We start from the raw sequence: 22,970 nt of genomic DNA, 5'->3' as shown, positions 1-22,970 counted from the left end.
GACTTTTGCCAATTCTCCCATGATGTTTGTCATCCAATGATGGAATGCCAGCCCTGCAATCAGTTCTGCCAGTCCCAGGCCACTTTTGCAGATGCACGTGACATATCGAGCTTCTTTGGTGAATAAGAAAGGTACCTACCTACCTTGTTGGGCCATTATTCGGGCTCTATACCCATTGGACCCTCTCCTCCAGTTCGAATACAAATTCGTATACTCTAAAAGTGACAGCCGTTTCTTTTCCTATTTCAATTTTCTTCTTCTTCATTATACTTTTACCATCTGAGGTATCAACATATATCAGGCAGCACCGTAGTCGTCGCACGCACGGTTGCTTACATCCAAATCGTTTCATCAAACCAAATAACACGACGCCAGACCAAACTTCTTCCATTGCACAAGCATCAAATCCTCATCTCTTGGCTGCGGTGTACCCAACAACTTAGAAATGGACGACCCTTTTGGGGCTGTCTCTTACGCTGCGCCAGCACTCGTTGGTATTCTTACCATTCCTCCAGTATGGAGATTTGCCAAGCTCATTCGACGTGGGAAGCCAGCCAAACTAGATCGTGATGCTATTTACGAAGATAAAGATGGCGCTGCTACCGCGGATTCCATGAAAAACTATTCAACAACGAAGCAGTTCACTGCCGTTTTTGTTGCCTGCGCACTGGGTCTCGCGGCTGCATTGGCACTCGTCGTTGTCGCCACCGTTTATCATCTTCCTGATATTACACGTATTTGGTTGTTATTTTGGTCTTGGGTTTGTTACACCTAATCCTGCATCACTTGATATAAATTCTCACAATCAATAGGTTCTTGCGCTTCTTCAGGTCTTTGATACATTCCGAGAGTCCCGGGTCGTGGAGAGATCACGGAGAGGTATCTTCAACTCGATCTCATTTGGCCTCATTGCGATCCTGGCTGCCATTCTTCTTTCGGAGCAAGAATTTAGTGGAAAACGTGAGGTTGCGTTGGCAGTCACGCTCCTTGTCCAGATAACTGCTGCTCTTACGATCATCGTTGCATTTGGCCTCATCGATCTCCGGCCAGATGTCTTCACCCCCACCGGAAAACTTGTGGAGCGCCAACTTACTAGCTCTTTCTGGACGAGATATTCTTATAATTGGAGTTCGGATCTTCTGGATCTCGCTGCGACTAAACTGATTGAGCTGGAAGATCTTCCTGCCATGGATGCTAATGTCAGAGCCACCGATGCCAAGAAGGCCTTCCAATCGATTGTTCTGAAGCCGAGCGTTTCATTGTGGCTACGAATATTTTGGGCTTACCGACGGCAAATCGCGTTTCAATGGTTCATCGTTATTGCCTCATCCATTGTAGATGCAGGGCCTCCACTGGCGATGTATCAGCTTTTGAAATATCTCGAAGCCCGAACAGAATTCACACCCATAGATCCACGTGCCGTAAGTGAAATTCATGAAAACAATCAAACTTCTCAATTTGGCTTGGAAAATACACCTATTCTCATGCATATCACACCCATTTCGAGTACATGAGCTGACTCCTATCATTTAGTGGCTTTGTGTTGGAGCGCTCCTGGTGGCTACCCTCCTGGAAACTTGCTTTGACTATCGCGTGAACTGGCTGATGTGGTCCGAACTCGGTGTTCCCATACGAGCCTCACTGACAGCTCTTATTTACGAGAAGATGATGAAAATCAAGGATTGCAAAGAGCCGCCTAAAGTTGAAATTGAAAAGACTGGTGACAAGAAAGACACCAACGGTCACACGAAGAAGCCTGACTCTGCACCCAGCCCATCCGGCAGAGCTAAGAAAGACGGGGGACCAAAGAAATCGGAGGACCAAAACCAGCAAGACATAATCAATATGTTCGCCGTTGATGCGAATTCGGTCGGCGTTTTTGGAGCCATCAACCAATTTTACGTCAGTTTTGCATCGAGCTTCGTCGTTTCAATTGTCTTCCTTTGGCTGCTCGTTGGCTGGGAGAGCTTGGCTGCTGGAATGTTCGCGATCATTCTTGCCTTTCCATTCAACAAAATCTTTGCAAGTCGTTATGGCTTTCTCCAGAAGGAACTGATGAAATCACGAGACAAGAAAACGAAAGTCATCTCCGAGGCTCTTCAAGGTATCAGACAGATCAAATTCTCGGCCCTCGAGTCTGAATGGTCCGGAAAGATCAACAATGTTCGAGATGATGAGCTTAAACTGCTCTGGCAGACGAAGCTGATCAGTCTTTACATGTCACTCTGTGGGAATATCGCACCAGTATTTCTGACCGTCTTCGCATTGGCAACTTATGCTTACATCTACGGGAACTTGCTCCCATCGGTTGCATTCACAGCACTAGGCGTATTCATACAGCTCGAAGGCGTTCTTAAGATGGTACCGTTCCTGTTCATGATGGGCAGTAACGCCAAGGTCTCTTGCGATCGAATTGACACCTTTCTGCGTTCACCTGAGAAGCCCCAGAATATCTATCCAGGAGACTGTATTAATTTTGATAAAGTCTCCGTCAGCTTCCCTTCCAAGTCAGAAACGCTGCATGAAGTTGCCGAAGATGAGGACGCAGAAGCTCAAGAGACGCGAGCGAATAGGTTCATACTCCGAGACGTGACATTAAAGTTTCCCAACAATGTTCTTAGCCTGATTCTTGGTCCCACTGGCTCTGGTAAATCTCTTTTACTGGCTGCCATCCTAGGTGAGGTGGACGTGTTGGAAGGAAACATTACTGCCCCTCATCCACCGCCAGCGGACCAGCGATTCGACAGCAAGGCCACTGCCGCCGATTGGATCATTCCAGCTGCTGTCGCATATGTTGCTCAAACACCCTGGATTGAAAATGCGACGATCAAAGCCAATATCCTGTTTGGACTTCCATTCGATGAGATTCGGTACAACAAAGTCTTGAAAGCATGTGCCCTTGCAAAAGACCTCGAGCTCTTCGATGATGGTGATTTGACAGAGGTTGGAGCTCAAGGAATTTCACTCAGTGGCGGACAGAAATGGCGACTGACGTTAGCACGAGCTTTGTATTCTCGTGCAGGAATCCTCATACTTGATGATGTATTCTCGGCTCTTGATGCGCATGTGGGGAAGCAAATTTACGACAATGCTCTTAATGGGGAACTTGCTGAAGGCAGGACTCGCATTCTTGCCACTCACCATGCTTCACTGTGTCTACCCCGTGCTGAATATGCAGTGTGTCTTTCTGCAGCTGGAACGTTGGAGCATGCTGGACACGTTCGTGATCTAAAAGGGAACCCGGATTTTGAAGAAATCCTAAAGGTATGCAATCGCTTTCTACATAAATTCTCATTCGTACCGTACCTAATACCCATAAATCATCGTTCGATGGATTCATGACTGATTTTCTCCTCCGCCCGGGTCATCCAATCCTATGACGAAAAGTACTGACAATTTTCTCTAGGCTGCTGAAGCAGAGATCGGCCGCAATGATCAGGGTCCATTGGAAAGTGCAGTTACTGATATCGCAAATAATGGTTCTCCTACGAAGCCCAACAAATCGCCCCCAAAGAAACTGGTCGAAGACGAAAAGCGTGAAACTGGAAGTGTGAAGCGAAGCGTCTATGTCGCATATCTCAAAGCCACTGGAGGCATTCCATTCTGGGGTTTCGTCTTCATGTTCTTTGTAGTCGCCCAAGGCCTTACTCTCGGCAGGTCATGGTGGATCAAGATATGGACGTCGAGCTACGAGCACATACAAGAAGGCACGACTACATATTTGTATTCTACTCAAACGCCAATTGGAGGCATGAATGCTTTTTCGTTACCGGCTAGTCAAATATTGGGCAACGAACCGGTATTTGGCAATTTGGACTTTCTCTCATCATTTCCAGTAACCGATTTGATGGCCATAACTCCGGCTGCTATTATATTGGGAAATCCTAACTCCCCTCCAGTGGCGAGCAATGCAATGCATTCCGTGATACCCAAAACATCAAAGGTGTCTGCACAATCTTTTCCTATAGATGTGAAGGACCGTACTATTGGATTTTATTTACTTGGCTACATTATCATATCACTCGTTTCTACAATGGTTGATCTCGGCCGTCTATTCGTTATCTACAGAGGTTCATTGCGAGCATCTAGAACCGTCTTCCGGGATATGACTGACAAAGTACTGCGTACCCCACTCAGGTGGCTCGACACTGTGCCAACAGGGCGAATCTTGAATCGATTTACAGCGGATTTCCAGTCAGTTGACTCACAGCTCTCCTCAAATTTTGCTCAAGTTGGCTCGTCGTTTCTTTCGATCGCTGGCATTATGGTCGCAGCATTCATTGTCTCTCCATACATCATTCTTCTTGCTCTTGTCCTTCTAGCGATTTGTGCTCGCATTGCGCTTCGCTATATCCGAGGTGCCCGTTCCATCAAACGCCTGGAGTCTATCCAAAAGTCCCCTATGATATCGCACTTCACTGCATCCCTTCAAGGCCTCAGCACCATCCGCGCTTTCGCAAACACGGAAGCGTTTGAATCACGTATGAACAACCTCATTGATTCGTTCACATCTGCAACATGGCATAACTGGCTGTTCAATACCTGGGTTGGTTTTCGAATGGCAATGACCGGATCTGTATTTTCGACACTTGTTGCAGCATTTGTTGTATCAACTTCTGGCATCGACGCGGCACTTGGCGGGTTTGCCTTGGCGTTTGCTATGAACTATCGACGGACTGTCAACGTGACGTTGAGACTCGTTGCTGCAACGGAGCTTGACATGAATGCAGCTGAAAGAATCTTCGAATATTCGAATCTTAACGTTGAGGATCATGGTGGAATGGCAGTTAGAGCATCATGGCCTGAGAAGGGCGGGTTGGAAGTCAAGGACTTGGAGGTTGGATATGCGGAGGGTCTGCCTAACATCCTCAAAGGTCTAACGTTCCACGCGGAATCGAACCAACGAATTGGGGTTGTAGGACGCACCGGTGCTGGTACGGGATAACTCCCCTTCAGATCTAGTGCAAAGTTGACAACGAATGTAGGAAAATCCACACTATCGCTCGCATTGTTTCGATTTCTGGAGGCCCGCGCTGGCACTATCGTTATAGATGGAGTCGACATCTCAAAGGTCAAGCTGCATGATCTCCGTACCCGACTGGCAATCATTCCTCAAGACCCTGTGCTGTTCTCTGGCACTATTCGGTCCAACCTTGACCCATTTGACGAGTTCTCTGACGTGCAACTGAAGCAAGCTTTGCAACGAGTCCATCTCATTCCATCGGCAGATAACACCCCCGTTCCAGAGGCAGCAACTCCAGTGGAGACAACGTCAACCGATGCAAGCATTGCTACCTCAACGACTGCCGCAGATCCCAGCACAGCCAACAGAGAGAACGTCAATATATTCCTATCCTTAGAATCACCGATCTCCTCAGCAGGCGGTAATCTTTCGCAAGGACAGAAGCAGCTTCTATGTCTTGCACGTGCAATCCTGTCGCGCCCGAAATTGCTCCTCCTCGACGAGGCAACTTCAGCAGTTGACAAGAAGACCGATACTTTGATTCAGCGCAGTATTCGCGAGGAGTTTACCAACACAACCCTCTTGGTTATTGCGCATCGATTAAGTACGGTCATGGATTTTGATCGTATCTTGGTCATGAAGGATGGTGTGGCGGCCGAATTTGGTAGTCCACGCGAGCTGCTTGGACTTGATGACGGTGTGTTTAAGGATATGGTGGAGCACAGTGGCGAGAAAGATGAATTATCGAAGACTGTTGGATTGCCATAGAGTTCTTTATAAAATAACAAAAGCGATGGTTGGTTTTAGAACGGAAAATTGACTTGCCTGTTTACTGCAAATAGATCTCTCTAGGTAAGAAGAACGTATGCGTTCCAATTGATTCAGTAACAGACGAATATCAATGAAGAGAGTCAGCTGACAGTAGGAGCCTTTCTGATCCCGGCTTCTGCCACACCCCGATACTTTCGGTAGGGTGGCTAGATTTGATCCATATTCCTGCATCTCGTACCTATGTACCTTAGGTACCTACCTAGGTACCTTCACAAAGGACTTATGCACGTGACCCATCCTGACATCAAATTGCTCGCTTCGGTCCGCCGATCCTAATGACGACGCGCACCTCTTCAATCTCACTTATCTCATGCGAGAATCACTCGAACATGCCATTAACTCCATCAATTATATGTGACGTTGCGTTATCTATCTCATTAGCATACTTCTAGTACTTTTGTTGCCGGTTGTTTGCTCCGGAATGTCAACTCGGCTGCCTAGTCGCCATTTTCGGGTTTGAACGGACAGAGCTATTGAGTGGGTGATTTCGAATCTTAAGAAAGGAAATCAGGCTACAACTTTCGTAACTCTTACAGAGTCTGGCCTAATGCCGCCAGAAAATCTCCTACACAAACTGCCGCCTGACTTGCGACTCGTGATGTTCCAGCCACTTTGTATGAACTGGGACGGAAAGGTCCCAAATATAATCAAAGCACTTCGAGGGGATTGGAAATTGTATCATGAGGCGCTTGAGGAGTTTTATAGGAGCAATACATATGTGTTCCATAGGGAGAATGTATGGAGTTTTGTGGACATGAAGAGCGAGGCGGTGGAGAGCATTAGGAGAGCAAGGATCGTTGTGGAGTAAGTGTGTGCTCTTTACGTGTCTACCTACTTGTCTTTCAGAAAGTCATGGGGGTTTTGGGAGTCTAAAATGCAAGAGTTGACGACATTCACAGGCCAGGAATTATGCACCAAGGAGTCTTTCGTATCAACCATCCAGATGCGCATATTTCTACTCCAGCACCTGCTTTTATACCTTGTAACCTCTCGTCCGCAACCAACATACGGTACCTGGATATCGAATTCATATTCTCTCCCTCAAGCGAGAATATCCTACCTTTCATTCCTTTCGGCCATGTGACATTCTCACTAAATTATTTCATCACGCCATTTCTAAACGTCGGACTGAAGAGGGTGGAGATGCTGATGCCAAGGATGATCAATGACGAAAGACGCATATGTGGTGCTTCAGAGAGAGAAGAAGCTGGAATTTGGGATCAAAGGGTTGAATGCGAAGATGGGAGTTGTTGGACGGCTGACGAGTGTAGGGGCGGGGTATGAGAGGCGAGATGAAGAAGGGGGAAATGAAGACGAGGATGAGCTGTGGGAGTTGAGAGATTTGGCTGAGTTGGAGGAGAGGGACAGATGGTTTTGGGAGGCAGCTGAGGGTGACTTTTTGCGTGGGGCAAGGAAGGAGAAAGATTTGGTCCAGGTGACCACCGCGATGGAGGAATTGGCGATGAATCCGTGGAGGAGTTAGGCATAAAGTATGCCGGTACTGAGTCGTCCGGAGACCCTGGTCTATCGTGGGTGATTGAGAAGCGGAGTGGAGTCCATGCAATCCTGGTCATCGGTGATTCGTTATCTCGCACTTCATGTTGAGAACCAAACTCCTCATTCAGAATCACTAATTAGATGTCGTCTCATTCGCGAGGAATTGACTGTAGCTGTCTACCAAATCAGAGAAAAGTCCTTAAGTTGAGAAGTAATGGTGTCATCAAGCAGAGCCTGAGAGAGCGATGGGAAGTCGCCTTCAATCATACTGAGTAAAGAGATTAAAGAACTTTATTTTATCGATGGATATTGGCTTTCCGTTGATTGATGAGAATAGGTGCAGATGGTAGATGGAAGTGTAGGGGATACTGAGTCAGCAACGAGTGATATTCTACTCAATGTTAAGAGGATCGCTGCGGCGGCAGCCACAGCAGTAGTGTAAATGATTTATTGTAGCTGCAGGCACTTGAGAATATATATGAGTATGCGTCAGTTTTAGCTTTGGATGTTTTGGTCTATCCAAGTCTTTTGTTGTGTGCTGTGATCGGCGGGGTAGTTATGATGCTCGCATGAATGCGCGCAGCATCAACATGCCGATGAAGCAGTAGCTGCAACTGCTGTATGGACATCGTGATTGGGGAAGCCGTAGACTGTATCTGATTGTAGACTTTATAATGAAGCTGTTCTGCTCTCGTGTGTCCCGATGCTCCATGATATATGCTTACCTCGTTGCTACATAAGTAATTAACCAGGGTGCCGCCAGACGGTGAGCCGGGGCATAGCCAACTAGACACCCCACAAAATATAATCTCGAGTGGCCATTCTTCAATCAGCTGCTGCCCAACTACCTATAGATCATTTTGAATCCTTTATTCTGGCTTGGATAAATTTGGTCACTTTACTTGTCATGAGCAAAGGTACGTTCATCATTCGACGATACCCCATATATATGGTTCTCAGCTGCCAAAATACTTCAAATACTACAAGTTCATTGTATCTGCATTCTTTTCTTGGTATTCATCAATTTGAAGTAGCATGTTTGCGTGGCACCCATGAGCTCAAGGCGTCAAGGTTTTACAAGTGAAATTTCTGTCTGGATTCGATCGAGTTAGAACACGTAACGCTAATCTGATTAGCTCTCGAACCAAGCTACTCAATTATCACACAACGGCAATTTATGTCTGTCCGAATGAGCCAATGATATAAAATATTTTCTAAATCCTCACATTAATGTCATTTCGAGATAATCCAGAGAGAGCCAATCCATCTACCGAGACGCCTCAAAGACCTCACACACGCCACTTGAAGTTTCGGAAATTCTCTTCGAAAGAAATGGAGCAGCCAGAATCAGAGGGTCAGCCTCCAAATTCGGATCAGATCTGGTCAAGATCCGGCGGCAAGCGTACTTGCACACTTTACAGACTTCCCACTGAAATTCGACATATCGCTTATGAGTATATTGAAACTAGTGATGAGTACCTCGGGAAACATCCTCATTTTCTTGCAGCATTACGACCTGATAAATTTCTATACTTGGAGTTTTTAACATTTTTCCAAAAGAAAACTACATATGTTCTGGACGAGTACAAATGCGGGAGTTTAGATCTCTTTTGCTCCATGAGAGACACAGTACTTGCTAGTATTCTAAAGTTGAAAGTAGTATATTTGTGAGTTGCTGTTCTTTCCCATGGATTGGATCACCTCCACTCTCAGTCATGGGCTGATCCCAGCGTAGGCAGTACCACGAAGCGGACGAAAGGCTGGACAAATCCCAACCCCACAAAGCTCTTCTGGGATGGAAATTCGACAAAGACTCCTTGTCCAAAGCAATCAATGTTGTAGAGCTCACTTTTGACCTTTCTTTCATGTACAGAAATCTGTTCGGGGCGTCTTTCGTTTCGCACATTCCGGACTTCCCTCAGCTGACACGGTTCAATTTGGTAATAAGTGAGCATGGGCGGAGCGGACAAGAAGCCAGGCTGCTTGATTTACAAGAGGTAACGGATCTGGATCAGCTTTTGGATGGCGTGTCAGATCATTTTCATACCATCATGCCGAAGATATCGAGGGTATCTGTCACCACCTTTGAGGACGAACCAAGAAATGAATTTGTGCGAGTATTTGACAGTTTACCAAGCGACATAAGAGACTGCCTGACATGGCTGTGGCATAGAGATGGTTGGGGGTGCGATTTTCAGATGCAGAAGGTGCTGGCACATTCCAGATTGAAGAAATTGCCAATGGGAGGAGGATGCTCAGATGTCACTTGTCTGGGTGTTTCAGAGACGTGGTTTTGGGTAGCAGCTAAAGGGAGGACTTTAGTTGGGAAATGAATCTTTAAGGATAGTAAGTCTATGACAGGTCCATTCGTTTGACCGTAACAAGTCGAGCCAGTGACGTGAAGGAATTCTGTTACTTTACAGGTGGATTACAACTGATGCGCCAACGAAATACACTCACTGAAGCCTTTAATGGTTTTGTGTGTCACAAAATAACTTTCTTTTGCATTCCTTCAGACGATATCCAGTAACACAAATATATGAGTTAAAGACTCGTTCAAATTACCTCCTGCACGGCTTCAGATTTCGGACATAACTTCCGCATCATCAATCAATCCATACCCTTTCCCCCAAATACCAAAAGCTAGAAAACATGATCCGTGCGTAATAAATTCTTAGTACTTATGTCGTGCGCGACAGGCGTGGTAGCTTGAAAGGTGGTTTGACTACGTCTGATTATTAAAGGGGGAAGCTCCAGCGCAACTGACGATATACGTAGAATAGAGGTTCGCTTAGGTAAGCTACCCTACTCACGACATACCCCCCAGTTGTGTGGAACTCCCACCGACTAGCTATTCTATATATAAATAAGCTATCGAAGCTTGAAACAGACAAAAGAAGCTTTAAAAGAGTGTATAACCTCTCTAGCTCTAGGCTAGGAGGGGAGGGTCCAGAAACACTTCGACGACCTAAGAGAGTCAGGGACCGTCGTATAACCTCCCGGCGTGCGAGTGCTCTAGCTAAACGGGTCTACTTAGTCAGTAAGGAGCTACCTGTACTAATACTAAGGCTAGCAAAAGAAGCCTCCTGATTCTATTGCCTCTAACAAGCGTCCGAACGTCTCCAGCGCTAGTTAGGAAAGTTACCCTCCACCTTCAATCAACTCTCCCGAGCTTCCTTCAAGCGGTAACGTTACCGGGGTAGCGGTTCTTAGGGTACCACCCTTTCTTTTCCAGTGCTTTACGTAGCTTGGAATACCCTAGTTCTTCAAGCCGGGCTAGTAGGAGGCCTTGGTTGTTCTAAGATAAAGAGAGCCCTGGGAACACTAGAGACTCTCCTCTCAGTGCGAATTCGACATTCCCGTATTATACCGGCTGCCACTTGTGTCGATTCCCGTCCTTTAAACAGGGGCAAGTATACCCCCTAGGGCTATCTGAAGCTGCTCCTAGGGTAAGTGTTGCCGTGGCGAAGATTCCGTGGCGCTCTTGCACTCGTTGCTGTAGGTATCCCTCCAAGATTATTCCGTACTCCTCTAGCGTCCGCGAGTTGCTCTCACTCATCGTTTCAGCCTCCGTGTATCGATCCAGCTGACGTACCCCCTAGTCAGGGGCTAACTTCACTGCAACTGCCCTCAAGAAGTCTTTAATTGCTAGTGCTCCCTCAACCTCCGGAAGCTTGTAGTTCTGAGCTCGGGATAATACTATAAACCATTCTGTAAGCCAAACTGAAGGTGTAAAGCCTCCAGAGGGGTTCTGAGCCTGGTCCAGTAGCTCCCGATACTTATTCCGTACGTGCTCCCGTGTTATATCGTCGCTTGGAGCAAGCTTTAACTTGAGAGCTCGAACGACGTTCTGGAGAGAGAGCTTCTTGTCAGCTGTCAATCGCTGAACCTGAGGCTCGAGTAGCGTCGGCTCGACTGTCTATCTTATCTATTTCCAAATCGACAGGTATGTAGTACGCTGGGCGGTCCAACGAGCCTGCAATTGGGTATACTTCCTATGCCGGAATTGGTACTCCTCCTTGATATCAGCGAAAACAGCTTATCGGGCGGTCGGCCGAGGGCCCTTGACTTAAGCGTCTCGTATATCGTCGTCCCACACCTTCAAAGGTATCAGCCGCTGGGTGTTCTCGATATGAAGCATCTCGTCGATCGAGAGGGGAAGGGAAGGCTCTTCTGTAGGTAGGTGTAGAGCGTCGGGAGCCAAAGGATTAACATGCTGCCAGCCTCCCAGGAAGGTAGCTTAACTCTCTAGTTCCGTATACCACCGTGGGAATAACTTCCGATCCTTTAGTCGTATCAACGAGTATTGCGGTAGGTCTTCCATCGTAGGTTCTGAGGTGCCGGAAGCTCGTAGGTAACAAGGTTTTCCGCGGTAGGGGAGATCGTAGTTTCCAGCAATTCAAGGCAAACCAGCCTTACACTTTTAAAACTACTTAGGTAGCTTGAGAACAGTGCGAATGTGGCTCTTAACTGTCGTGCGCGACAGGCGTGGTAGCTTGAAAGGTGGTTTGACTACGTCTGATTATTAAAGGGGGAAGCTCCAGCGCAACTGACGATATACGTAGAATAGGGGTTCGCTTAGGTAAGCTACCCTACTCACGACAACTTACCTACTGGAATCGATCCATTCTCAACCCTGGAGGTATATCGACCTCCCCCAGGAATTTCCCCTCTTCAGCAACCCAAACCCATTTCTCTCGATCCTCACACTTACGATGAGCCCTACGACCTCCATGATCATATATATCAGCGTACACGCGATCATACCTCGCCACTACTGCTAAAATCTCATTTGCTTCTTTGATACCCCTCTCCATACTCCTCTCCTGTGAATCAGGGTCGACAAAGGCGACTTTAATCCTCGGATCAGGGTGGAAAGCTAAATGAGGCTGTTCGGGACAGGTTGTTGCAGCGTATTTGAGGCGCTTGAATCCTGAGAAGAACAGGCTGAACTTGGAAGGGTACCAATAGTATAGATTTTCGGTGGTCGGACGACAATCGAGCGTGACAGACGTGACCGCCGTTGCACGAGCTCCGGTTATGTTTAGGTCATGAACTGACATCGAGAACCGTTTCTTGGTGACTTTCAAGTCGGACCACCTGAGAAGCGGATGAAGAGCAATATTTTCACTGAGATAAGTCAACAATGTCCCATTTCACGCAACCAAGGTTTTTGATTCATTGGTTTAGAATAGTAGACAATGGAAAACATACTCAATGATAATCACAACATCTGTTGTTGTGCTGATAGCCTCTTTCGACATGTCTAAGAAGCTCCAATTGTTCTTCGCATGAAGAGTGTACGTGTGCTTCTGTTGGTGCCAAACGTACATACACTCAGAATAAAGGCGTTCGTGTGGTCTCAAAGCCTTGATGAGTACTGGAGTCGTTCCATTCCAACTTTCGATCAGAATAAACTCGAAAATCGTTCTACAGAGTTCTGCAGGCAGCCTGTCAAAGTAGCACTCTGTAATCTTAGTGGTAGAATCTCTCGGTTCAGATTCATGTTCTTGGCTTGTTCGAATAAATTTGGAATTGAGGATCTCCGACGATGCCGCCCTTCTTTTCCTCGCCGGGATGGTAATGACAGGTGTTGGTCGACCTTTTCTGCGACGAACGTCGTAAGTAGAAGAGGAAATCTGCCCCATACTAAAATTTTCGAGAAGCTTCATGTAGTGTGAGGAAGTACTCGGTCACTCCCGTGCGAGGACCTGTACCAGTATGAGGTATATCGCAGTCTTGGTAGGCACGCGAGTCCGCCCAGTGTCTGCGTGATCTGAGCTCGAGTTTAAATCAGACACCAATATCAGTTTGAATTGGATATGTGCTCTCTTGGGCTATGTTGGGGAATCTTGGAGGTTGAGACGAAGAAACGAAGCTTTGGACCCCAGAACCATTAAAAGCAACGACTAGCTTGTGCAATTCTTTGATGTGTCAGCTCCATGTATAGTGGTATTGGTAGATTGATATGGCTTATTCTGAAAGAAAGCAATGAATTGATAGTTATTTGCTTGAGGTTAGTGTTGGGTTGATAGCCCTTGAAGTTCCTGTGGTGAATGACTGCTAATCGACTGTGAATTGAAGATTACCGCATCGAGCGAGAAAAATAGTCCAGTTTGTGTAATCATCACCGACAACAAAAATGTGAGGTGAATTTGGGCTATAAAATATAGGTGAGTTGCACGCTGTCTTCTGTCGCCCGTCAAAACAGACGATGGGAACAAATTCTGAGCAATACCAGCGAATTTACCAAGTCTAGAATTTAGTAAAACGACTTTGGTTTCGTCATTACTTACTAATTATCACCTTCACTCATTACTGTATCTTCAGACTACCAATGCAAGTGCATCATTTTGACAGGCCAAAGCCACGACATAAGGCCTTGGCGTGACTTTGTTTACTTTCCATTAGCCGAGTGGCCCTTCAACTCCCCACCATCATGCTTAGTATTCTTCCAAATATCTTTGAAAGCCAGTCGAGCTTCCAGAGCCATCTTTGTCTGTTTCAATGTCCTCTCAGCATTATCCTCGCTAAGCACTACCCGCAGATGCCCTCCTTTGCCCTTGCCTCGTCCCATGCCTGTGACCACTTCAAATATTCCTTGGCAACCTTTGTTGACATCGCTGGGTGCTTTGAAAGTCCGCTCTGTTGGAGGTACGTTGAACATACCGACGAACTGACCGAGTTGGGTGTCCTTGTATGCGGCTGTGATTTGTTTAGTGACGAGAACGGCGTTGATCATATTGGTGGTGAATGCTCCTGGTTGGACAATCAGAACGCGAATACCAAACGGAGTGAGCTCTTTGACCACTATATATAAGAAATTAGCAGAGGATCAGTCAATTAATCTATTTGTGAACCTTGAAAGAGGAGGAGTTGACGCTTATGATGAGGTAGCCACTGACAACATTCAGAAAGACCTTCAAGCGCAAACTTTGACGCCGCGTACAGCCCCATGGAAGGTGAAGGATCAATACCAGCACCACTCGAGATATTGACGATTGTTCCACTCTTTTGGGCTCGCATGTGGGGAATCACAGCTTGCGTAAGCTTGAGTGCGCCAAAGAAATTGGTATCCATAACCAGGTGGGCCTCATCATTGCTGAAGCACGGCAAGAATTAATATCATGCTCTCTAACCTCTGCAGCTCAAAAACAAACATAAAAAAGAACAAATCCATACCTGAAATCTTCCACAGCCCCAATAACGCTCATGCCAGCACAATTGACTAGCACATCAATGCGCCCGAATTTCTCGATGCCTTCTTTGACTACGGCTTGGTGGACCGGAAGTGGAGCGGAAACGTCAAGAGGAAGCCAAATACCCCCCAATTCCTCGACTTCGTTTACGGCTTCTGGAGTTCGAGATGGAGTGCGTGAGGTGGCGATTACTATGTGGCCGGCTCTGAGGGCAATGAATGTTAGGGACTCGCCGAACCCTGAGGAGCAGCCTGTGATGAGCCAGACGAGTGGTTTGGTAGAAGACATGGCTGAGCAATTGGTGTTTCGGTTGACAACTGGACTGATAGAGATGGGTTTATGACATGGAGCAAGCATTCAGAAGTGCAACAGCGGCTCCTTTGCTTTTACATTGAACCATCTTTACAAGTTTGCCGCTATGGATGGTGGACGGACACTCGGAGTTTACGTGCTTAATCTGCCACAATCCTGGGAGTGATTCTTGTGATGACCTGACATCATAGACATGATGCATGCCCGGTCTTGAATTTGATTGCTTGATTTGTTTTCCACCACGGCATGTCAAAGGTTGTTTTGGTTTTTCATGTCTGTCTACTGAGCTGTAATGTAACATCTAAACATAACTCTCGAACAATTCCTTCGCTTCCAGCAGCCAATCAGCCCCAAATCAGGTTCGAAAAGAGATGGCAGAAAAATACACGGTAGGTGTTGATGTGCAGGTTCTTACGAACTCTGTTTTACGTATATCTGCGGTCATAATGCATACTGTGGTTGTTGCATAGCCTTTACAAATACTCTGTGAGCAACGATATGCAGTGTGATTGAAACTCGCGGAGTTAATCGCTGTAGATCCGTGTACAGTACATATGAAGCATAGGCGAACTGCTTTATCCGTGGAACACACATTCACAAGCATGTCAGGATATAGTAGTAGACAGTGATGCATGATAAGCGGCAAAATCCACGGAGATAGCTTTTAATCATTGGTCTGATAAAGGGTATTAATCACATCAAGCTCGTCCTCCCACCCACTTCTCTATTGCCCTCACCGCTTTTCATCTCCCCATTCCTACCCACCACAAACTCCCTGTAAATAGTTTCCAAGCGTCCCCTCTCCTGCGCACTGATACTAGCCCTCGTGCTCTTCAAACTGGCTTCCACATGCTTCCACCCTATAACCACTTCCTGCTGTTCCTTCTCCTCCTTCGTCCCCCCACCATCTGCTTCTCCTCCATCGCCCCTCCTGACCATCTTCGCATGCTTCTTCGCGTTCTTGATCTCTGCAAGCTTGAGAGAGATGGCCGCACGCTCGGCCAGGAGTTTGGATTTATTGTTTCCGGCTTTGGAACGTGCCTCGGCCTCGAGACGGTCTTCTTCCTCGCCATAGCGGAACTGAATGAAGTTCCTTGGCCCAGATGAAGTAGTGCCATTTGTGCGCTTGTTACCCGAAATCTCAGCATGGTCTTGATCGCCCAGAACGTCGTGGATGGCTTCGAGATGCGCGTTGTAGACTAGAGCTTGGAGATCAGCGCCGGAATAGCCATCTGTGTGACTGGCGATTGAAGGGAGGTTGTCGAGGACTTCGGAGCTGAGCTTCAGTTTTGTACCGAGAGCGCGAAGGATGTCAATGCGGTCTTCGCGGTCAGGGAGGTCGCAGATAAGAGATTTGTCGAGGCGACCGGGACGGAGGAGTGCAGGGTCAATGAGATCTGGTCGAGAGGTAGCGGCGAGAACGTACACACCGGATAGCCCTTCTGCACCGTCCATTTGAGTGAGAAGTTGATTGACTACACGATCTGTGACACCAGTGGAATCGTGCCCTCGCTTAGGAGCAATGGAGTCGAATTCATCAAAGAACAGGACACATGGCCGAGCAGCTTCAGCGCGGTCAAACAAATCGCGAACTGACTTCTCCGAGGCACCAATGTACTTGTTGAGAATTTCGGGTCCCTTGACCGATATGAAGTTCAATCCACACTCGCCTGCAACTGCTGATGCCAGTAGTGTCTTACCACAGCCAGGATAACCATACAGCAGGAGACCGGAACGTAGACGAAGAGGGCACTGTGCGAATATTGGTGCATATGTAGTGGGGTACTGAAGTGTCTCGAGAAGAATCTTGCGAGTCGTGTGCAATCCACCTATCGAGGCGAATGTAGTTGTACTTGTCTGAAGGGTTACGTTGCGAAGTGACGCAGGGGTAAATCCCTTCAGAGCGCTGTCAAAGTCATCACGACTGAGTTGGACGCCCGCAGTATCAGTGACCTTGGAGGACTGGGAGACTGATCGTATCAGAGCTTCACTTCTTGCTCGTGCGACGAGTAAAACCAAATCTCCCGGCATATATCCGTCAGTCTCACCTGCAAGATCGAGGAAGTCGAGGTCTGGAGAGATCGTGAAGCCATCGGATTTTCCTGATGATCGGGGTCGACTTGCTGCACTGGCGCTATCCATCCAGGCCCCGTCCTCATCTTCGCCAGCACTGCCATCTGCCGTTGTTGGTCGGCTTCCTATACTCTTCCGTCTCTCGTCAGGATTCTCTTCGGACACATTCTGCTTGACCACCATCTCAACAACTCTCCTTCGTCCTTCTTTGTTTGGTGCCTTCAACCCGACAATCTCACGCACAACATGACCTCCAACAATGACATTATGAAGTGACTCCTTGGTTTGAGCTGTGGCTAGTAGCACTACACCACTATCTCGTCCACAATACTGCTTGACAACAGCACACACGCCCTCACTGATCTGCCTACTGCGACCATTTTCGCTTCCAACTTCTAACTCTGTTTCAACAGGGCAGAGCTTGTCGAGATCATCTAATATTACCAAAGACTTGCCCCCAAGACGAGCTCCCCAAGCAGCACCCATTAAAATACGGTTGAATGTTTCTTTTATGGTCGATATTCTGGTTTCGTCTGTGACCATTTGACGGCAAGAGAAGTACGTGGTATGGAAGAGATTCTCGGATCGTAGGCGATGCGCAAGTAGTTGGGCGACGCTGCTTTTCCCAGAACCTAGAGCTCCGGTGAGAAGAACCGAGGACATGTGAGAGAGATGAGTCTGTAGCTGTTCGATCAAATTGTCGATACCCACTAATAAAGGGGCGTGAAGAGGAAGTGGTTCTCCAAGCATGCTGTTTTTGGATATTGATGAAGGTCTCGGAACTGCAGCCTGGACCTCAAGGGTGAACTTCCTCTCAGAACCTAGAAACCAATTGCACGTTGGCTTTCCAGTCTCTTGAGGAGGATGATCAAATCGAAGTATGCCACCTTCCCAGCCCGACAATTCAGAAGTCTGGGGCCTGCCAAGCACAGATCCATCAGTAATTGGACCGTCGAGTAATGCATCTTGAGCTCCTTCTGAACCATACATCTTCAAGATTCGGCGACTAGCTTCTTCGCGCTCTGCCTTAGACTCTCCGCCAAACTTCAAACCTTCGCTGGATTTTCCACTTCCGGTGGAGAAAGGGTATAATTTGACCACCTGACCTCCAGATTTCGATGCAGGTTGAGACGAGTCTTTAGGAGCAGCAAGTGCTGTCTTCGAGACTTGCGGAGGAGCAGGTTCAAGCTTTACTACCCCACCTACAATACCTTCGGAAGCCATTGCAGCACAAAGATCCGACGATAGTGCAATATGTTGACTGTCTGGAGGATCATCCCATGCCACAAGCTTAGCCACCACTTTTGTAGCAATCTTGCCAGCCTCTCCTAGGCTATCAATTTCGTGCTGTTGTTTTTGAGGATCGATGGGTGCCAGTAAGCTAGCTGGCTTTACTACTGTTACACATGCCCATGTGATACCCTTCAACGTTTTGGACAGTAACATGTCTCGGTCCACCCAGACTTTTAATCCCTGGTCTTTTGCATCTTGATTGTCGTCAAACCACTCTCCACATACACTGCGATCGAGCCCTCTGAAGAACATAGCAGGGCGAACTTCATCACGGGCACTTCTCCTCCGCACAGTGCTTGCACCACTTCTAGCACCTGCACTCTTCCTTGACGTGACACTTCGGTTCTCACCGGAAGTACGAGATGGTTTAGATCTTGTCTTTGGCGCAACGATGACTTCGGCATCTGGAGAGAGTTTGGCAAATGGCGATGTGGATGGAGGTTCAGGGACGAGAGACGTTATGATAATGTTGGCCGTTGAAGTAGGCGAAAGGTGGAGAGTGAGGGGATGTGGTGGGGTCTTGGGTCCACTTGAAGGAGTATAGTTTGGGTTTGGTAGAGCTCGTATTTGGGAAACCAGGTTCAACTCCAGGAAATTGGCATGTAGTTCTATTATCTCCCAGTCTTCTGCCGTGAGGGGTTCGATGTTGATTGTGTGTGCAATCGGAGGGTCAACGTGTATGCTCGCTGTAACCTTCTGCCCATCTGAGATCCCCAGAGTTCGCGCAAATGTTGCATCGATTTCTACGAGAGGCACTTCTTGCTCTCGGCCCGACGTGTTTCCTCGTGTGCCACTAATACCGTCCCTGCTTACAATAGGCGCAAGTTTGCGCTTGCTCTGCATGCCCGTCCATCCTACGAATATGGACTTTGTAGTTGGCGCGCCAGATGTCTGTGAAGGATTTGGAGGTTGGGGTGTTCGATGGTTCAATTCTATTATAACATTTTGAGCCGGCTGGAAAAGATATTAGAACCCGTCAAATATTTAGCATTATTGTACGACTCACTGTGTTGACATTGACTAGCAGCGAGGACAGCGACGAGGGCAAATTGACCAAACAGTTCTTCAGATGAATGAGCGATATTTCCGCAGATGTGGCCTGACTACCTCGTCTTCGTGAGTCGGGGGCCATGGTAAGGAGTGTGATGCGCAATTGCTTCGGGAGTTTGAGGGGTGTTGTGAAGCTTGCCAGATGTAAGCTGTGAACTGTGAGCTTTGGTTTGGACGACCAGACGACCATAGACCTCGGTCCGGCTGAGGTTGCTAATAGCGATGGAGGCGTACATTTAGTAAATCTCGGCTGGTCTGCCAGTGAACGGCGCCTCCAGGAAGCACTCGCTGGGTCCACCTAGCCGTGTTGAAATGCGATACGCGACCGCGTTTTCGCGTAAAGAGAAACACGACATGCCCATGCCTTTGCGCTGCCCTTCCCAGCCTCTTCTCCTGGTCCCATCTGTGTTGCGACGAACCCCTCGATACCAAAATAACAACACCACACTGCTCGAACACAGTAACTGTCACTGCGCAATTCTAGTAGATCCCAACAATCAACAGATCTTCGTTATCAATCAGTCTTTTCTGCGCCACAACAGAGGTCCTTCACGAAGTTCAGGGGGTTTGCGCAAGATGTCGCTCCTTACTTTCAGGTCGCCCGTCAACTATGAGGAGCATCAGCGTATGTAGAACTTTCTGATTGCTCTTCCGCATTGATCTGACATCTATCAGTCGCTTTTGAGGACTTCCTCTCCACTTTCAAGACTTCCCCGAAGTCTGAGCTTGCAGGGGCTCTCCATGATATGAATATCGACGAGGATGATTTCAGTGACGATTACGACTTTATGGATGATGATGACGATGAGGGGCAGGATTCGCGGAGACGGACAGGAGCGCAGACAAAAGCGCCGAAACTGAAGTACATGGAAGTCCTCCAGAAAGTCGCAGACCGTTATGAAGACGAAATTACCATCGATTTGGATGATCTGGCTCAGGTAGGAAAGCTTTCACATAAAAAGGGCCATTCTGACATGATACAGTATGATCAAGTCCTGGAGGAGAGTGGAACCCCATTAAACTTGGTCGCATCGATCGAAGTCAATGCGAAGCATTATCTAGATATCTTGTCGAAGGCGGTAGACAAAGTCATGCCCGACCCCACGCGAGAAATCAAGTGAGAGACCCATACAAACTGAACCAGAATTGTACTGATCTTTGGCAGCTACAAGGACGATGTCCTAGATGTGCTCATGGCTCAACGAACAGCCCGAAACAACGCTCTTCAACGAGCTGCGGCAGATCAACCAGAGACCATCCTTGAACCAGAACTTTTCCCAGCGGAGTTGACTCGCCGATACACATTGAATTTCAAACCAAGAATGAACAATGGAGAGCCTCTGAAGGCCTTGGCTGTACGACAAGTTCGTGGAGAGCACCTGGGCCATTTAATTACCGTACGAGGAATCACGACAAGGGTCTCCGATGTCAAGCCAACTGTGGAGGTCAACGCATATACGTGCGACCGTTGCGGTTGTGAGATCTTCCAGCCAGTCGGAACGAAAACTTTTGGTCCTTTGGTTGAGTGTCCCTCGCAGGATTGTCAGACCAACCAGACCAAAGGACAGTTGCACCACTCCACGCGTGCCTCCAAATTTCAGCCATTCCAGGAAGTAAAGATCCAGGAGATGGCTGAACACGTTCCGGTCGGCCACATTCCAAGAATGTTAACAGTTCTGTGCCATGGTGCCTTGGTTCGTCGGATCAACCCTGGAGATGTGGTGGACATCGCTGGTATCTTTTTGCCAACTCCATACACTGGATTCAAAGCCATCAGAGCTGGTCTCCTCACAGATACATTCCTCGAAGCTCAACACGTTACCCAGCACAAGAAGGCTTATGAAGATTTAGCTGTGGACAACCGAGTTTTCAAGCGAATCGAGCAATACCGAGCATCTGGTCATGTCTACGAATATTTAGCGAAGTCTATTGCTCCCGAAATCTATGGTCATTTGGACGTGAAGAAGGCTCTCTTGCTGCTGCTCGTAGGAGGTGTAACGAAAGCTATGGGAGACGGCATGCGAATCAGGGGAGACATCAACATTTGCTTGATGGGTGACCCTGGTGTGGCCAAATCTCAATTGCTCAAATACATCACCAAAGTTGCCCCTCGTGGTGTCTATACTACTGGTCGAGGATCTAGTGGTGTCGGCCTTACTGCAGCTGTCATGAAGGATCCCGTCACTGACGAAATGATCTTGGAAGGTGGTGCTCTGGTTTTGGCAGACAATGGTATCTGCTGTATCGACGAGTTTGACAAGATGGACGACAGTGATAGAACTGCAATTCACGAAGTTATGGAGCAGCAAACGATTTCGATTTCGAAAGCCGGAATATCAACGACTCTCAACGCGCGAACTTCTATTCTCGCCGCTGCTAATCCTCTCTACGGTCGCTACAACCCACGCATCTCCCCCGTCGAGAACATTAACCTTCCAGCTGCTCTTCTGTCTCGTTTCGACGTCCTCTTCCTTATCCTTGACACTCCTACCAGAGATACCGATGCTCTTCTCGCTCGCCACGTCACCTTTGTTCACATGAACAATAAGCATCCAGATACTGATGGCGTAGTTTTCACTCCGCACGAAGTTCGCCAATATGTTGCTCAAGCACGGACTTTCAGACCAGTTGTGCCTACACCAGTCTCAGAGTACATGGTGAAGGCATACGTCAAGATGCGCGATCAGCAATCTCGAGACGAGAAGAACAAGAAACAGTTCACCCACACGTCACCACGTACACTCCTCGGTATACTTCGTCTTGCCCAAGCCCTCGCACGTCTGCGCTTCAGTGAAGAAGTTGTCCAGGATGATGTTGATGAAGCTTTGCGACTGATCGAAGCTAGCAAGGAGTCCTTGTACCAAGACCAGGGTGGTTATGGCAAGGACATGAGCCCCAGCTCTCGAATCTACAATATGGTTCGTGCTCTTGCAGAGAGTGGACAGTGTAGGCCGGATGATGCGGAGGATGGTGACGAGGAACTGGGAATGGAACTCAGCATGAAGAAGGTCGAGGGCAGAATTATCGCAAAGGGTTTCACGTTAGACCAGTGGCAGACCGCGGTCATGGAGTATACCAATTTGGACGTAAGTTTCCCCTCTTGCTCACTGCTCAGACCGCTGCTAACGAATCTTGCTAGATTTGGCAAACTGCTGGAAACGGTACCCGCCTCATTTTCATCGTCTCGGAAGCCGCACACATGGCTCGCGATGCTGAGTTTGAAATGGAATAGACGGTTTATGCATTCTTGGGGCAAGGTTGGGAAGGGCTCTGGTCTTACGTGGATATGTCATTTATGGCGTTCTAGGCATTGATTTTTATTCTGTTCGTTCTGGCTGAGTTGAGAGCCAAAAATGAGGAGGGCGTTTTGTTGTGGACACAGTTTTCGTGTGTGTGTTAAGAGTAGAGAAACTAATTGAATCAAATACATGTTTTTCTCGGAGCCCAGCGGCGCTGATATGTTCACTGCTGTGCGCTGCCCACGTGGTGAATGTCCATTGGCTTTCGTGTGAGGTCACGATTTGCATGGATCATAACCTGGTTCCAATGCTGCTTAAAAATAGCATCATAGAAAGGTGTGAGCTTGGTAGGCCTCTCTAAGCTGAGGTCACATTCGGCAGAATTTTACGCTGATGTCTACTGTTCGAACAAACGGCAGTCAATGTACAAGGCGGTCCTCTTGAGACACCAATACATGCTGCGTCAAAGGCTGGCCACGCCGAAGCTGTCGAGACATAACTATCTGCAAAGCA

General features: G+C 47.7%; 7 protein-coding genes across 7 annotated transcripts; 4 read left to right on the top strand and 3 right to left on the bottom strand.

The window, feature by feature from the left end:
• The first annotated feature begins 170 nt into the window (after positions 1-170).
• On the top strand, positions 171-5,891 carry ONS95_008123 (uncharacterized protein). Its single transcript, XM_058501662.1, has 5 exons — positions 171-760; positions 813-1,421; positions 1,534-3,264; positions 3,407-4,934; positions 4,986-5,891. The coding sequence occupies exons 1-5, from the start codon at positions 446-448 to the stop codon at positions 5,729-5,731; spliced, it is 4,929 nt and encodes a 1,642-aa protein (XP_058362983.1). The 5' UTR covers positions 171-445; the 3' UTR covers positions 5,732-5,891.
• Positions 5,892-6,959: 1,068 nt separating this feature from the next.
• On the top strand, positions 6,960-7,277 carry ONS95_008122 (uncharacterized protein; the record flags this gene model as incomplete). Its single annotated transcript, XM_058501661.1, has 1 exon — positions 6,960-7,277. The coding sequence occupies one exon, from the start codon at positions 6,960-6,962 to the stop codon at positions 7,275-7,277; it is 318 nt and encodes a 105-aa protein (XP_058362982.1).
• A 900-nt stretch (positions 7,278-8,177) lies between these two features.
• ONS95_008121 (uncharacterized protein) lies at positions 8,178-9,699 on the top strand. Its single transcript, XM_058501660.1, has 3 exons — positions 8,178-8,208; positions 8,428-8,958; positions 9,027-9,699. Exons 2-3 carry the CDS (start codon positions 8,522-8,524, stop codon positions 9,622-9,624), a joined length of 1,035 nt encoding a protein of 344 aa, XP_058362981.1. The 5' UTR covers positions 8,178-8,208; positions 8,428-8,521; the 3' UTR covers positions 9,625-9,699.
• Positions 9,700-11,901: 2,202 nt separating this feature from the next.
• Positions 11,902-12,939, bottom strand: ONS95_008120 (uncharacterized protein; the record flags this gene model as incomplete). Its single annotated transcript, XM_058501659.1, has 2 exons — positions 11,902-12,421; positions 12,506-12,939. 2 exons carry the CDS (start codon positions 12,937-12,939, stop codon positions 11,902-11,904), a joined length of 954 nt encoding a protein of 317 aa, XP_058362980.1.
• Positions 12,940-13,541: 602 nt separating this feature from the next.
• Positions 13,542-15,158, bottom strand: ONS95_008119 (uncharacterized protein). Its single transcript, XM_058501658.1, has 3 exons — positions 14,474-15,158; positions 14,197-14,393; positions 13,542-14,101 (listed from the first exon to the last, which is right to left on the bottom strand). The coding sequence occupies exons 1-3, from the start codon at positions 14,845-14,847 to the stop codon at positions 13,689-13,691; spliced, it is 984 nt and encodes a 327-aa protein (XP_058362979.1). The 5' UTR covers positions 14,848-15,158; the 3' UTR covers positions 13,542-13,688.
• Positions 15,159-15,331: 173 nt separating this feature from the next.
• PEX1 (Peroxisome biosynthesis protein pex1) lies at positions 15,332-19,378 on the bottom strand. Its single transcript, XM_058501657.1, has 2 exons — positions 19,175-19,378; positions 15,332-19,122 (listed from the first exon to the last, which is right to left on the bottom strand). The coding sequence occupies exons 1-2, from the start codon at positions 19,298-19,300 to the stop codon at positions 15,496-15,498; spliced, it is 3,753 nt and encodes a 1,250-aa protein (XP_058362978.1). The 5' UTR covers positions 19,301-19,378; the 3' UTR covers positions 15,332-15,495.
• Positions 19,379-19,594: 216 nt separating this feature from the next.
• On the top strand, positions 19,595-22,662 carry MCM7 (DNA replication licensing factor MCM7). The gene is made up of 5 exons (XM_058501656.1): positions 19,595-19,843; positions 19,894-20,156; positions 20,202-20,335; positions 20,384-22,304; positions 22,358-22,662. Exons 1-5 carry the CDS (start codon positions 19,795-19,797, stop codon positions 22,448-22,450), a joined length of 2,460 nt encoding a protein of 819 aa, XP_058362977.1. The 5' UTR covers positions 19,595-19,794; the 3' UTR covers positions 22,451-22,662.
• Positions 22,663-22,970: the final 308 nt, after the last annotated feature.

This window comes from Cadophora gregata (assembly GCF_030347475.1).
Source record: "Cadophora gregata isolate MNR1 chromosome Unknown scaffold_2, whole genome shotgun sequence".
NCBI classification, from domain to species: domain Eukaryota; kingdom Fungi; phylum Ascomycota; class Leotiomycetes; order Helotiales; family Ploettnerulaceae; genus Cadophora; species Cadophora gregata.
The sequence above is the reverse complement of the archived record's forward strand: the minus strand, read 5'-3'. Positions and strand labels throughout refer to the sequence as shown.

Coding starts and splice junctions, on each gene's coding strand:
- ONS95_008123 (XM_058501662.1), top strand. CDS start 446: ATGGACGACCCTTTTGGGGCTGTCTCTTACGCTGCGCCAGCACTCGTT. Junction 761..812: donor GGTTGTTATTTTGGTCTTGG/GTTTGTTACACC, acceptor CACAATCAATAG/GTTCTTGCGCTTCTTCAGGT. Junction 3,265..3,406: donor ATTTTGAAGAAATCCTAAAG/GTATGCAATCGC, acceptor AATTTTCTCTAG/GCTGCTGAAGCAGAGATCGG.
- MCM7 (XM_058501656.1), top strand. CDS start 19,795: ATGTCGCTCCTTACTTTCAGGTCGCCCGTCAACTATGAGGAGCATCAG. Junction 20,336..20,383: donor GACCCCACGCGAGAAATCAA/GTGAGAGACCCA, acceptor GATCTTTGGCAG/CTACAAGGACGATGTCCTAG. Junction 22,305..22,357: donor TGGAGTATACCAATTTGGAC/GTAAGTTTCCCC, acceptor GAATCTTGCTAG/ATTTGGCAAACTGCTGGAAA.
- ONS95_008121 (XM_058501660.1), top strand. CDS start 8,522: ATGTCATTTCGAGATAATCCAGAGAGAGCCAATCCATCTACCGAGACG. Junction 8,959..9,026: donor AAGTTGAAAGTAGTATATTT/GTGAGTTGCTGT, acceptor ATCCCAGCGTAG/GCAGTACCACGAAGCGGACG.
- ONS95_008119 (XM_058501658.1), bottom strand. CDS start 14,847: ATGCTTGCTCCATGTCATAAACCCATCTCTATCAGTCCAGTTGTCAAC. Junction 14,394..14,473: donor GGGGCTGTGGAAGATTTCAG/GTATGGATTTGT, acceptor GCCGTGCTTCAG/CAATGATGAGGCCCACCTGG. Junction 14,102..14,196: donor TGAAGGTCTTTCTGAATGTT/GTCAGTGGCTAC, acceptor TCTTATATATAG/TGGTCAAAGAGCTCACTCCG.
- PEX1 (XM_058501657.1), bottom strand. CDS start 19,300: ATGGCCCCCGACTCACGAAGACGAGGTAGTCAGGCCACATCTGCGGAA. Junction 19,123..19,174: donor TGCTAGTCAATGTCAACACA/GTGAGTCGTACA, acceptor TATCTTTTCCAG/CCGGCTCAAAATGTTATAAT.